Raw genomic sequence first — 15547 nt, forward strand, 5'->3', positions numbered from 1 at the left:
CCTTGTCAATCAAAAATCTGTCCAACACCACTTTGAATATATTCAATGACCCAGTCTTCACTGCTCTCTCTGGAAGAGAATTATAGAAACTAATAAGAACATAATAAGAACATAAGAACTAGGAGCAGGAGTAGGCCATCTGGCCCCTTGAGCCTGCTCCACCATTCAATAAGATCTTTTCGTAAACTCAGCTCCACTTACCCGCCCGCTCACCATAACCCTTAATTCCTTTACTGTTCAAAAATGTATCTATCCTTACCTTAAAAACATCCAATGAGATAGCCTCAACTGCTTCACTGGGCAGGGAATTCCGCAGATTTAAAACCCTTTATGTGAAGAAGTTCCTCCTCAACTCAATACTAAATCTGCTGCCCCTTATTTTGAGGCCATGCCTCCTAGTTCCACCAGCCAGTGGAAACAACTTCCCTGCTTCTATCTTATCTATTCCCTTCATAATCTCATAAGTTTCTATAAGATCTTGTCTCATTCTTCTGAATTCCAATGAGTATAGCCCAAGTCTACTCAGTCTCTCCTCACAAGCCAACCCTCTCAACTCTGGAATCAACCCAGTGAATCTCCTCTGCACCCCCTCCAGTGCCAGTATATCTTTTCTCAAGTAAGGGCTCTTGGCGTAGAAATTTATCTTGGAGTAGAAATTTCTTCTCATCTCCTTCTTAATCGAGACACCCCTTATTTTTAAACAGTGCCCCATAGTTCTAGATTCCCCTATGAGGGGAATCATCCTCTCAGCATCTACCCTGTCAAGGCCCCCCAGAATCCTATATGCTTCAAGAAGTTCAACTCTCTTTCTCCTAAACTCGAATGAGTATAAATCCAGCTTGTTCAAACCTTTCTCATAAGACAACCTTTATCCCAGGAATCAGCCTAGACAACCTTTATCTCCTTTCCTTCATAGCTGTAATGCAGTGATGGGCAACCTAGGCTAGTGAGTGGCCCTCCTTCATCTCGGTCGGCCACAAGATTGAAATGTTCACCAACTTTGTCCCTTGAATAAGATTGAATACATTTAATATACACGTTTCTCAGAAAAATCCGAAGTGCAAAATGGGCAAATAAATGGGAGGTTTTCTCGCCTGTTTTTCCAGTGAGGTAACTATTACAGGGACCGTAATATAATTCTCGCCAGTAAAGTGGGTGGGCTAGAGTATCAGCTCACCGGGAAGCCAGCTGCTGAGCACTCTCCTACTGGGAGATCTTGGGAGATCTGTGACTCCTCCCCATGGACATTGCACCCCAACACCACAGATGGGTTGCATTTGGTTCCCCCGCCACAGGTTGCCCCCTACTGCTCTAATTTCATTTCAGTTTTGGGATTTGCAAATTATACACAGCACTATAACGATGCCTTATACAAGTTCATCATGCTTTTTGCACCTATTTATAAAACATAAGATGCTATTGTCTTTCTCTATTATCTATTCTGCTATTTTCATAGATGTATTTATTTTGAACTGCTGAGTGCCGATTTCCATCCATACACTTCAGCACCCAAGATGGGAGAGCTACCCACCAAGCCAAATTGGCACCTGAAGTAAACAAAGCCTTGTAATGAATACATCCACACTGCTCCTGTGTTGGAGGCAAAAATGAAAGGCAAAATGTGAGAAAATGGTTAGCCTGGCAGAACAGAGGTCCACAGATGTGACTGTTGCTACCAAGGTTTTGTAAACCCAGGTACTTAAAAAGATTTAATAGAATTGGGGCTCACAATCCTGACTTAGAAATATACTGGCCGCTCCTTCACTGTCACTGGGCCAAAAATCCTGGAACTCCCTTTCTAACAGCACTGTGGGTGTACATACACCACAGGGACTGCAGCAGTTCAAGAAGGCAGCTCATCACCACCTTCATAAGGGACAACTAGGGATGGGCAATAAATGCTGGCCTAGTCAGCAACACCCACATTGTGTAAATGAATATAAAACAAAGTCCCATTCACCTTGTGCTCGCTCATCTACATTGACTTTACTTTCAAATCCCTCCAAAGCCTTGTCCCTCCCGAGCTCTGTAATCTCCAGACCTACAGCCCTCCAAATATGTGAGTTCCTCTAATTCTCACCTCTTGTACATTCCCAATTATAATTGCTCCACGAGGACAGACAGTGGTCTAGTGGTAATGCCACTCAGCTAATATTCCAGAGGCACCAGCCAGTTCCATAGGTTCAAATCCCACAATGGCAGCTGATGGAATTTTAAGTTCAATGAACATATCTGGAATATAAAGCTAATTGTGGTAATGACCATGAAGCTACCATTGGTTGTTGTTGAACCATCTGGCTCAGTCATGCCCCTTTGGGGAAGGACTCCAGACCCACAGTAATGTGGTTGACCTCTGAAATGGCCCAGCATTCCACTCAGTTTCAGGGCAGTTAAGGATGGGGAATAAATGTTGTTCCAGCCAGTGGTGCCCACATCTCATAAAGGAATGAAAAAGAAAATGGGCAGCCATGCCTTCAGTTGCCTCTGCCCCAGCTCTTGAATTCCCTCCGCCTCACTACCTCGTTGCCCTGCTTTAAATCATTTCCTAAAACTCTTTGACCGACTCTGTGACCTGACGCCCTCTTATGTGGCTCGGTGTCATACTTGCTTTACAACATGAAGCGTTTTGGACTGTTTCATTACATTAAAGCTGCTAAGTGAATATAAGTTGTTTTTGTATTTATTATTGGGCGGCTCCGTGATAGCACCTAGTGTTGTTAACCTGTGAAGCATTCTGAATTAAGACCATCCGCATGATCTAAAACATTATCCCAAACATTGGCTGGAATTTTCTGGCCGATCTCGTCGGCGGGATCTCCGAGATCCGCTGGTGGCGAAGCTATGAGTTTCCCGGAAGTGGTGGGTACATGGAATGGGAAACTTCGTTAACGGTGGTGGGAAAGCTGCCACAAATCATGCCACGAGGGGCGCAGAAAATCCCACCCATTGTGGTTTCTCTATTCAAAGTATTTTAGACTAGAAAGAGGGTTTTATTAACGTGACTGTGATATGGCAGACACCAGGTAAACAATAAGGTGATTCTTTTGGTTTCAGATATGGACGAGTGCCTTAAAGATCCATGTGGTGCTCAGGAAATCTGTACAAATACACCTGGAAGCTACACCTGTGTCAATAACACCTGTATTGGTAAGAAGAAAATCAGCAATCTCTCGATTGTAACACTGCATGAAATTTAGTGTGGAAGTTATTCTTGATGGTACTCAGGAAAACTAAAACAGCTCAATAATCTCTGTACCCTCTCTATGATAGATATTGCATTAGTGCAAACTGTTATCGAGCACCTTATACTATCCATCACCCAGATTGCCTGCTCTTCCTCTGAAGCATCACTGAACTCCACCATGGTATCACTCTCACTTCCAGGCCCAACCAGTTGGAAATTCCCATCGTCTTTATTAAGAATTATAGAATAGAATCCCTACAGTGCCATTCGACCCATCGAATCTGCACCGACCCAGGCTTACCCCGTAACCTCACGTATTTATCCCGCTAGCCTGCACATCTTTGGACACTAAGGGGCAATTTACCATGGCCAATCAACCTAGTGTGCACATCTTTGGACTGTGGGAGGAAACTGAAGCACCTGGAGGAAACCCACGCAGGCACGGGGAGAACGTGCAAACTCCACCCATGGCGGGAATTGAATCCTGCCTCTGACACTGTGAGGCAGCAGTGCTAACCACTCTACCTGAACTCTAACATATCCAAAATTCTCTCTTCAGTCCATCATTAAAACTATTGCACCATCAAGAGCCCCAACCTTATCGATCACCATGGAACCCACCCGCAAAATATCCATTTCGCCATTTACAAATACCTTCATGTGTGCACTCCCCGTCTCCCCGCATGCCAATATGCACCTTGCATTCCGTGCTTGAATCCCTCCAATCACCTTTCCACCCCGTCACATTACAAAATGACTCTTAACAAAGTCACACATGACATCCTATGTGACTGTGGCATCGATGTGACTCCTTATCCTTCTCAAACTATGCACAGCCTTTGACACAATTGACCACACCATCCTCCTTCAGCGCCTCCCACTGCTGACCTGAGGTGGATGTGCTGTACCCTAGTTCCATTCTTCTTTATACAGTCATAGCCAGTCATAGCAATGGTTTCTCGTCCTTGCTCTCTCAGTGTTACCTGTGCCCCAAAGATCCATCCTTGGACCCCTACTTTTTCTCATCGACATGCTCCCCCTCAACAGCGTCATCCTAAAGGAGAGCATTAGTTCTATCGCACCTTGATTCGTGATTCCTCTTGATTCCTCTTGATTCTCTTGATTCCTTCACTCTTGCTAAATTATCAGACTGCTCATTTGGCATGTCGTACTGGATGAACAGAAATTCCGGCACTGCCCCCATTTTCAGGGACAGGCGGGAATGGCAGAGGGGGTGTGCAGAGAATTGAGCGGGAACCTAAAACAGCTTTAAGCCAGTGGGATTTCCTTGCTTGATTGTTCCCCTGCCCCCCCACTCCGCCAATGACATAACGGGAATCTTGACTTTAACAGTTGGGATCCCCATTCACATCCATCTGCATATGTCCCACCTTGGACTGTCCATTCTCACACAGACGTGAATCACGACAGGTTCCCCCCATGACGTGCACCTGGTGAACAGAACCCTCCAGTGGCACACAAGTGAGTACAACCCCCATGGGTACCCTGCTACTGCCCCCTGGCACTGACCCCAATACTGCTCTTTGAAACTGCATGGGCACTGCCCAGTGCCAGGGGACGTATCAGGGTCAGCTCGGGGCGGGTGGGGGCAAGGGGGGGGGGGGGTGAGCTCTGCGGAAGGTGCCAGGGTGGCAGGGGTTCTGTGGTGGGGGGTGATGCAGAAGGAGTTATGTGGCGGGGGGTGGGACAGAGTGCGTGCAGCTGGTGGCCATACTCTGCTTTTCCCGCCTGAGTTGACATTTTTCCAAAAGATGACAGTATTCCGGCCATTGTTTTCCATCCCGGGTTTAAACTCCTGTTCCTTAGTTACCAGCTCCAGGCCCCTCCTGGCACCAGTCTGGGATTGAGAGAATCTGTTTGCGATGTTGGTCATTACCACATTGTGTGTAAATTTGCTGCCATATATCCTACCTTTCAACAGTGGCTGCACTTCAGAAGTACTTTATTGTCTGTAAAGCATTTTGGATAGTCCTGTGATCATGCCCTATATAAAGGCACATTATTTTTACTCAGGGCAACCAGAGGTCGGCAATAAATGTTGGCCTTTTTTTCAGCACACCTGAGAATGAATGGAAATAAATTTGTACATGGTTCTCATTTGCTTTTATTATTTTTTAATTCTGCAACAAAATGTCTTGGCAGACCAGAATCAATTTGACAAGCAGCAGTGCAGCTTCATTCACTGGGACCAGCAGATTCAGGTATTACCATTTCAGATAAAATGGCAATAAGCGCGTGTGATACACTTCAGTCAGGCTTTGTAACCGCGAGGGAGCGATATGTGCTTTAGGGAATTGATCATTGACCCATTGCCAGTGTTTTGGGAGTGAACTTAGTCTTTGCCAGTAATGCGATACAGGCTGTTAATTTCTTGTTACTTTATGGGATGGTGTTAATCGGTGCTGCCAACTGGTGAAGATGTTTTTTGCCACTGGTGAAGACCAATTTCACCCACTTGGACTTCAGGTTCAGGACTGGCTGAATACAGAGTAAGTCTCTCCCTCAATCCTCAATACATCTATCGATTGGTGCAATGTTCCATCCATGTATCTGAAGGTACAGGATGTTCATGCATGTGTGAATATGATCAGTTACGTGATATATGATTTGCATTTGCAAATTACCTGTGGGCTGGAATTCTCCGACCCTGCCCGCAACTGGGATTATCCAGTCCCGCTGCTGAGTACCAAATTTTTTGTTCTTATTGGCAGCGTGCAAGACCAGAGAACTCCGGCCATGATCGCTGTGTGTCTACGCATGTGTGTTCTCCGTATAACTGTCCTGACCCCTGAAGACTTTGTAAACTGATCGTTTCAAAGCAGATTGAATTTCACTCTCTGATTCTGAGGTCCTCAAAACTTCTTTTCTCTCTCCTCACAGACCCTCTGGTATAAATTCCATGGATATTGTTCCGTGATTAATTCAATCATTGAACTGGTGAATGTACAATGCCAGGCTCAGGAAAGTGAACCCGTATTTCAGGTTAGTAGCGGCACAGAATGCTTTGCACTGTTTTCCCATGGTAAAGTCATCGATTCAATCCCGGGAGTTGGGCCTACATTTCAGAAGGTCTGGCTGCCAGTGGTGGAGTGAAGGAAATGGGGAATGGATAAGAGACCAGAACTGGAGGATCTCAGAGGTTGAAGGAGGTTTAAGAAATAGGGTGGGGTGATTGGCGGGAGAAAATTGAAAACAATGTAGGAGCCAGTGTAGATCATAGGGGTAACAGTTGAACCATTGATACATGATCTCCAGTTGCATGACAGTATTTGTTGCCCTTTGTGTTTAGTTTTACAAGTCACTCTCGATCTTTTCAATTCTGCATACAAGAAACTCAGCCTGTTCTTAAATGTTGCCAAAACAGAACTTATATATTAACCCACACCTAATCAGCCAAATGTTCCACCTCCCATATATGTTAAAGGGGAGACTCTGAATAATGTTGGGCACTCCCCATACCTCGGCAGTCACCTCTCTCGAAAGTTCACCATTGACAAGGAGATCCAACACCAGTCAGGATCATCTGCGCCAAATCAGCCTGTTATCAAGTGTTTGACAACAAAATCCTCTGCATGTCAACAAAAGTCCTAGTGTACAGATCAGTTCCCGTGAGCAAGATCTGGACTGTTTCTAATTGACACATACGAGTGCGAGAGAAATTCTATCAGCAATGTTTTCCTTGGAGCATAGGAGACTGAGGGGGAGACATGATTGAGATGTATAAAAGTATGAGGGGCATAGATAGAGTAGACAGGAAGAAACTTTTCCCCTTGGTGGAGGGATCAATGACCAGGAGCATAGAGTTAAAATAAGGGGCAGGAGGTTTAGAGTGGATGTGAGGAAAAGCTTTTTCACCCAGAAGGTGGTGGGAGTCTGGAACTCACTGCCTGGAAGAGTGAAGGAGGCAGAGACCCTCATAACATTCAAGAAGTATTTAAATGTGCACGTGTGATGCTAAGGCTACAAGGCTATGGGCAGATTGCTGGAAAATGAGATTAGAACAGTTAGCCGGTTGTTTCTGACCAGTGCAGACGTGATGGGCCAAAGGGCCTTTTCTGTGCAGGAGACCTCTATGACTCTATAACTATGACAGTGCATCAGCCGCATCTTCAGATTCAATGGGAGGACCGTTGAATAAATGCTCTATTTTGAAGCAAGGTCCACAAGCATTCAAGAAAAGCTTCTGAAAAATCCACATCGATGAACCGGACACTGTCCAGATGCTTGAAAACCTTCTCCTTTGCCAGGTTCTGTCCTCTCCACTCTTGGATAATGCTTTAAAGCACTCTGACATCCTCCTTGAAGTGCGGCATTGACCTTAATGGCTGGGAGGAGCTTGCTACCATCATTCAGAACGGCAGCAATTTGCCAATCAAACCGCATCAAACTTTGAGTCATGTAGGCTGGAATGTTACCACCATTCACGCCTGAGTGATTTTCCCATCCCACTGCAGTGGATGGAGATTTGGCTGAGTGCCAAATTCTCCGACCTTGCCGCAGCGGGAGCGTGGTGTGAACAGCCGGTAAGTTTGTCTCCAAAGTCTTAATAATGAGGCAGGACTGCAGGTAAAGAAGTAAAGAAAATCTTCACTCCAGATCCCGCTACCTCGTGCGACATCCTGCCCATGTTCCCAAAGATCTGTGGGTTTGTGCAGGCACATGAAGATCCATGGCAGAAACCCAAGATGCTGAGTGGACGTCATCCTCGAATTGAGGGAGAATTGACAGTGATGGTGCACGAATGAGATGGTGCGATTTAGGATGTGGGCAACAGAGTTTTGCATTAGCATGGGCTCAGGTTTATGTTGGGGGCAAGACAGGAGACCTGCCAGGAGAGCTTGGAATGGTCCTGTTGGGGCAGAGGCAGGAGCAGACATGGAAGTTGACAGACATGGTGATGGCAAGGATATGGGGTTGGGAGCTCAGCTCGGGGTCAAATAGGAAATCGAGACTTAGAGAACCCTGGTTCAGTATGAGAGAGTGGCCAGGGTGAGTGGAATGGAATTGCTGGCTGGAGAAGGGAGTTTGTAGGACGAATATCTTTAAATAAAAAGCCTTTTTAAAAAAAAAGTCCCAAGGTTCATGGGGATGCAAATAAAATGTTCTGTCCTCTGCAGAAAATAATTTCAACTGCAAATGATCTACTGAGGAATGATTCCCTGTGGAACAACATGCAAAAGGAAGAGCGGTTCTATTTGGCTTCCATATTCCTGCAAGCTGTGGAGAACTCTGCAATCATTGCCAGTCTAAACTTATCTGATCAGGGGAGGAGAATTGAATCAACTGAAAATATCGGTACATTCCACAGACATATTTTATTTGATGTATTTTCTTGAATTATGTGTGTGTCTGTGAATGTACGTGTGCGCGCGCGCATGTGTGTGTGTTTGTGTGTGTGTGCGTGTATGTGTGTGTCTGTGCCCATTTGTATGTGTTGTGCGCCCATATGTGTTTGCTTGCACCCGTGATATGCTTCCGTGTATGTATTTGTGTCTGTATATTCAATGTATTTGTTCATTGCAGTATAAGAGCCTGGCACATGAAGCGTTAATGTGGGAATGAGTACGGTACCGGCCACACAATAGTGGAATAGAAAACATGACCCACTCCTAGAAGTCATGCGTAGTGTTGGACAGAGCTGTGTGTAGATGCAAGCATGGAGACAGCTCCCGCTTGGACCTGTGTATATAGTTTCCAGTAGTTAATAAATGTTTACTGTTGAACTAACTAAGGTTACAGATATCTTAATAAGATCTACCGAACTATGCTTAACACCTTACAACATGAGTTTGTGTGTGTATGTGCATGTGCCTATGTGTGTAATGTGAGGCATAACATTTACTGACATTCTACACAATGCACAGAATGTGGAATTTGTTTGAAAACAATCCTCATCGGTTCTTCAATCACTGGGATGCAATTAATGGCCAATTCTTTTGTCGAGAGAATAAATTTAGGCCCCTGAAATCAATCTGCTACAACAAACCAGGGGGGTAAAGTTCACCGTCACAGTTATGATAAATTGTAGAACTCATTGGGCGGCACGGTAGCACAGTGGTTAGCACTGCTGCTTCACAGCTCCAGGAACCTGGGTTCGATTCCCGGCTTGGGTCACTGTCTGTGTGGAGCCTGCACATTCTCCTCGTGTCTGCGTGTGTTTCCTCTGGTGCTCCGGTTTCCTCCCACAGTCCAAAGATGTGCAGATTAGTCAGGTGGATTGAGAATACTAAATTGCCCCTTAGTGTCAAGGGGACTAGCGGGGTAAATACGTGGGATTACGGGGATAGGGTCTGGGTGGGATTGTTGTTGGTGCAGGATCATTGGGCAGAATGGCCTCCTTCTGCAGCATAGGGATTCTAACATTTTATGATTCAATCTGGTCATTTATCCTATTGCCGTTCTTGGGAGCTTGTTGTGTGCAAATTGATTGCTGTGTTTTACATATACTACCACATTGATTACACTCAAGAAAAGGCAATTATCTGCAAAGCACTATATAAATATATGGAAGGCGCTATATAAATGCATCTTTCTTTTAAATCTATCCCTGAAAATGTTTAAATGTATTTAATGCAGAAGTTAATCACCTTGTGAGTAAATCTCACTCTGAAAGGGAACATTTACAAATCTTTTTTCCTTCACTTTGTAGATTTGGAAATACGAACTTTTCGAGGGAAAAATGCTTCAGCGCCTGATCGAGTCAAACTCCAGGCAAAGGGCAACTTTATAGATATCTACCGAAGTGCAGTCACCAGAGCAGCACCATGGGGTAAATTTAATGTTCTTCTTGTCTAGTTCAATTGCTCTCAGTAAACACATCTGCTTATTTTCATGACTAAATCTAATTGCAGAATATTTGAGTTCATTCAACCTTTGGACGTTCTGTGGAAGGGATGTTGGAACACCAAAAAATATTATCGCTACTATCGAATCTGATATCACTGTTGTAGGTCTTAGCTTGGTTGTCCTTGGTTAGGATCAAGGCTGGAGGCAAGGCTATTGGTAAACTTTAACTCTCATTCAACATTCTTCAAATCTGAGTGGGAGGCTTCACACAGAGTTACCTTTCATCTATTGTCATGAGATTCTACGTCACTGATGGCGTGCACTCTCTATTTACATTAATGCTTTACACTACATAATGTGTCCCTGTTGCTGTAGTAAAGTGATGATGCTCGCTGGCAGACTCACTCATCTGGAGTGTTCAGTTCCCACAATGTGGCGTGGCCCTGACAAGCCCCGGGGCGGGATTTTATGCCCGTGCTCGACCCAAGACCAAATATCCCTCCCGAGTTCAACGGACCTTTGCATGGCCTGTGTCCCGCCCACTATGATTCCCCTGACGGGCGGGACAGGAAAATTCCACCCACTATCTGTTGTGTATATTGCGGATATGCACCCGGCAATCTCAACCGCTGGGGGTTGTGCGTGCAAAAGGAAAATTTGGCCTTGGTCTAAGGTGTGAGTGATAGCATGGGAATGGAATATCCCTGCACTTATAGCTGGAGAAGGTGAGGGGCTTTGGCTGACAACCATATTAGTACATTGAAGAGTAGTTCGTCACTGAAATGATTTTGAATTTTTTTTTTGGATTTGGGATCACTGGCGACATGGACATTATTGTCCATCCCTAGTTGCCTCTGAGCAGAGGATGATGGTCCTCTTCCCTTGGTGCTGTTTCACAAAAAAGTAGGGAACCTCTCCCTGGTGGCCTGCCCAATATTTCCACCCCCCCAACCAATTTCACTGATAAAAACAGGTTACCTGGCCATTATTACATTGCAGTTTATGGGAGCTTGCTGTGTGCAAATTGGCTGCCACATTTCCTGCATTACACCAGTACAGAAAATTGCTCATTGATTATAAAGTGCTTTGGGACATTTTGACGGCATGAACGGTGCTATATGAATCTAAGACTTTATCTCTTTTAATCGGTTCCTACATTTTTATGTGAAATTGGAACTTTCATCTTCATACCTAATTGCTTTACAAAGATTATAAAATTTGTTGTTTGAATGTAGGAAAGGTACTTTGGCCTTTGTGACGTAGATTAGGCAAAGCCCAAACTGTGTGAAACATCTGACCCCAGGATTGCCAACTCTGATTAAGTGTATTCCTGAACATTTTGTCACATCTGGTCTCTTACCATTCCACCCAGTAAAACAGCCTGCTTCTTTTTACTCCACCTCCAATTCTCTTAACGTTGATCAATGAGAAAAGCACAATTTATTTTTAATGCCAGTTGCTAGCATCAGTGATCAGGAGATTAATCTTTAATTGCGGGGGGCTCCAAGACAACCCAGGAGGATTGGGAATCTGAACTGACCCACCCAAATGCCGGTCCTGCTTCACTCTGGTCCTTTAAGGAGTCTGGGCATGGTAAGTGAGTGGGCCACAAAGTGGCAAATGGTGTACAATGTTAAGAAGCAAGAGGTTATTACTGTACTTGTAAAAATAGAAAAGCATAACAGTTTTTAGAAGGCATGGAACTTGGAAATTTTGATGTTCAGAGGGAGTCAAGTATACTCCTCCAGGAACACAGAAAGGTAGCGTGCATGTACAGAGAAAATTAGGAAGATAAATCACATGTTGGCCTTTACTGCAAGAAAATTGGAGTACAAGAATAAAGAATTCTGGCTACAATTGTGCAGGGCTTTGGTAAGAGCACATCTGGAATACTATGTGGAATTTTGGTCCCCATGTTTAAGGAACGATACACTTGCAATGGAGACAGTACAGCAAAAGTTCACTAAATTGGTTCATGGTAATAGAAGATTATCCGCTATTAAGAGGCTGAATAAATTGTGTCTATATTCTCTGGAGATTAGAAGAATGAGAGGCGATTTCATTCAAACGTACAAGATCCCGAAGGCTCTTGACTCGATAGACACTGAGAGGTTGTTTCCATTGGCTGAGAACCCCATAGCACGGGGGCACAGTCTCAGGATAAGGGGGCCAATAGTTTAGGACTGTGGTGAGAAGAAATTTCTTCATTCTTTGTGAATCTTTGTAATCTAGGGTTATGAATGTACCATTATTGAATGCACCGATGGCTGAGATAGACAGATCTTTGGTTTCTCAGGGAATCAGAAGGATTCCTGTTTGTGGGAAAGTGAAACCGCAACTGAAGATCAGCTATGATCGTATTGAGTAGCGGAGCAGGCTTGACTGGCCATGTGATTTACTCTTGCTCCTATTTCATATGTTCACATGCAGCAGGTATAAATTATAGACATCATCTACCTCAGTGGGTTTCACTCCAGTCTGAGTAATGTTTAACGTTCCCTCCAGGGACAGATTTTGCTTCTGTCGCTTTGATCGCCTTCAACAACATGGAATCCATACTGAATGGAAGCATTTTCAACCTCAGCTCCATTGGTGGAGCACAGACGCCATTTCAATTGATCTCAAACGTGGTTTCAGCCGTGATAACCAACAGTGGCAACCTTGGATTTGACCCAAAAGTGAATTTCACTTTCAAACACACTGAGGTTTGTAAAGGCTTGTGCCAGTTTGATGTGCAGTTTGACAAGCATTAACTTTTTTGCTCGTTTACAATCGGGCCAGTTACAGCGGGTGTTAAAATGTAATCCTTGCTCTCCACAGGAGGCTAAAAGTAATTCGAAATTGCACTGTGCCAACTGGAATTACGCGGCTGGGAAAAGCTATTGGTCTTCCAGCGGCTGCGTTATGGGAGATTCCAATGGAACTCACACCCAGTGTCAATGCAGTCAGCTCTCCAGCCTCGCTCTGCTGATGACTCCTTTCGATTGGCAGGTATAAATGCTTATTCATCAACATTCTTGACAGTGAGGTTACAGTGACTAGACAATTTGGGCTCTTAACATGAGGGTAAGTTTGTTGTAGTGGAAGGATTCACATGATTATGAGCAGTCTGACAGGCCACAACATGAGCACAACCATTTTTATATCAACGGAAAGGAGATAGAATAGAATAGAACCATAGAACCCCATTTGGGCCATCAAGTCTGCACCAACTTTCTGACAGAGCATCTTGCTGAGGCCTTATTCCCATAACCCCATGTATTTACCCCAGTAATCCTCCCTAGCCTACACATCTTGGGACACTAGGAGGCAATTTAGCGTGGCCAACCCACCTAACTTGCACATCTTTGGACTGTGGGAGGAAACCAGAGCACCCGGAGGAAACCCACACAGACATGGGGAGAATGTGCAAACTCCACACAGACAGTCACCCAAGGCCAGAATTCAACTCGGGTCCCTGGTACTATGAGGCAGCAGTGCTAACTACTGCAGTTGATGGGAGAGAGAGTTTCACAGTCTTCTACAACACTAGGCAGGCTGGAGTGGGCTTTAAACCCTATACCTCCTGGTTTAGAGACAGCAGTCTCTGAACGAGGCAATGTGATTGGATAGTACATGATAATGGATGTTCCTATTGTGTAAGATTGATATTTATCTTCAGTCTACTCTTGTGGATCAGTTAGCTCATTTGGTTAGAAGGCTAATGTGTGCTTCAGAATAATGCCAACAGTGCAGATTCAGTTATTATTCCAGCTGAGCTAGACTTGGGACCTGTCTCCTCTACCTGCCCCATGTTTCATGCAGAGTGGTGTCCCTCAAGTTGTATTACCAATTGTTTTTGGCCATTAGAGAGATGCCAACAGTCCTTTGAGGACTATGGCTAATACCTACCTACCTACTCTGGGTCTGCACTGTTGCATTGTAATTTGCTTTATTCAGAGACATTGGGAAGAGATCAGGTCCCAGAGAGCAAGATAGTATGAAGGCCAGCAAAAGATATGGGGGGAACATTGGAATATAAGAACATGATGAGGACATTTAACCCTTCAAGAGTTTTCTGCTGAAAGCCCTGGTTGTAATTTTTAATCAATGTCTCCAAGTCCTAGACTCTTCGACCATCAAAAAGATGGGGTGAGTCAAGAAGTAATGGTTTGGTGACACTAAAAGATTGCAGAGGAAAGAGAGACTGGGAGAGATAGTCTTGAGGTATTTGGAATGAATGAACTTGAGTAGAACAGGCGTTAAGGGTCTCTCCAGCAAAAGACGGGAGCATTCTTCAAGTCTTGAAGGCGATTGGGATTTGTTCATAATGTTGAAGAGAAAATGAGGCTCTTTGGATAAAAACAGGAACTCCTTGGAGGCGACAGAGGAGGTCACTTTCTGTCACGTGGAAGATTCCAGTTCCCTGTAATAAACTATCAACTAAAGCTGGAGAACAGTAGAACAGGAGGAGTGGGCCTAATTGGTTAACTCTTTCAACGAGCCATTGAAGGCTCAAGGAGATATAGGGCCTCCTGTTGTGCTGTTCGACACGATGACCAGTTAAGTTACGGAATGTTTAAAAAATGGAAATCTACCTTGCGAATGAGAATTGCTCATAACCAAAGAATCTGAATGTATTTTTCCCTGTAGACCGAGCCTGTTGCTCTTGCTATAATCACACGTGTTGGGATCTCTGTATCACTAGCGTGTCTCGCTATTGCTATCGGAATCTTTGTCTTTATGAAGCAACTTAAGAGTGCTGTAACCGCGATCCACACGCAGCTGTGTCTGAGTCTCTTTCTGGCGGAGCTGCTCTTCATTGTCGGGGTCAACAGAACCGAAAACCGGGTAAGAATTCCCTCCATTGCCAGCAGTGCATAAGTGGGGCATGGAAGGGCCACACTATGCTGTGTTTGTGATCCAAACTCAAGCTGATGATATAAAATTAGGAAGCAAGCAGATTGAAAAATGGTGTAGGGTTTGGTGGAGGAAATTTGAACCTAACCTTAATATGGAAACTGATGGCATCAGGTGCAAGGCTGTTTTACACCCTCCTCCGAGTTTCCAGGGTCATTCTCAGGCAGGGTGTAAAACTAATATTCTCCCCAATCCTGGGGATGATGGGATTCAGTTAACACACTGATGCTGAAGTGAATAGATTTTTGTTAACATTTTATATTACAGGATACAGACCAAATATGAATATGAAGTTGAGTTCAAATTTCCTTTTAAATTATTTGTTCATGGGATGTGGATGTCACTGGATAGACCAGCATTTATTGCCCATCCCTAATTGCCTTTGAGAAGGTGGTGGTGAGCTGCCTTCTTGAACCCGCTGCAGTCCCTGTGGTGTAAGTACACCCACAATGCTGTTAGGGAGGAAGTTCCAGGATTTTGACCCATTGATAGTGAAGGGACAGCGATATCTTTCCAAGTCAGGATGGCGAGTGGCTTGGAGGGAATCTTGCAGGTGGTGGTGTTCCCATGTGCCCTTGTCCTTGTAGGTGGTAGAGATCACAGGTTTGAAAGATGCAGGAGCCTTGATGAGTACTGCAGTGCATCTAGTAAAAGGTA

The 15547-nt window shown here is 44.6% G+C and overlaps 1 protein-coding gene across 1 annotated transcript in view; it reads left to right on the forward strand.

Moving 5' to 3' along the window:
* LOC144490004 (adhesion G protein-coupled receptor E3-like) overlaps positions 1-14821 on the forward strand; it is a gene marked incomplete at its 3' end in the record, with an annotated part of 30123 nt that extends 15302 nt beyond the window's left edge. The window contains exons 6-13 of the mRNA XM_078207830.1: positions 3055-3147; positions 5348-5406; positions 6086-6187; positions 8323-8500; positions 9855-9974; positions 12497-12696; positions 12812-12982; positions 14624-14821. Of these exons, the coding sequence (XP_078063956.1) occupies positions 3055-3147; positions 5348-5406; positions 6086-6187; positions 8323-8500; positions 9855-9974; positions 12497-12696; positions 12812-12982; positions 14624-14821 (1121 nt within the window). The remainder of the gene's footprint in view (positions 1-3054; positions 3148-5347; positions 5407-6085; positions 6188-8322; positions 8501-9854; positions 9975-12496; positions 12697-12811; positions 12983-14623) is intronic.
* Positions 14822-15547: the final 726 nt, after the last annotated feature.

Source organism: Mustelus asterias, unplaced genomic scaffold (assembly GCF_964213995.1).
Source record: "Mustelus asterias unplaced genomic scaffold, sMusAst1.hap1.1 HAP1_SCAFFOLD_2763, whole genome shotgun sequence".
Lineage (NCBI taxonomy): Eukaryota > Metazoa > Chordata > Chondrichthyes > Carcharhiniformes > Triakidae > Mustelus > Mustelus asterias.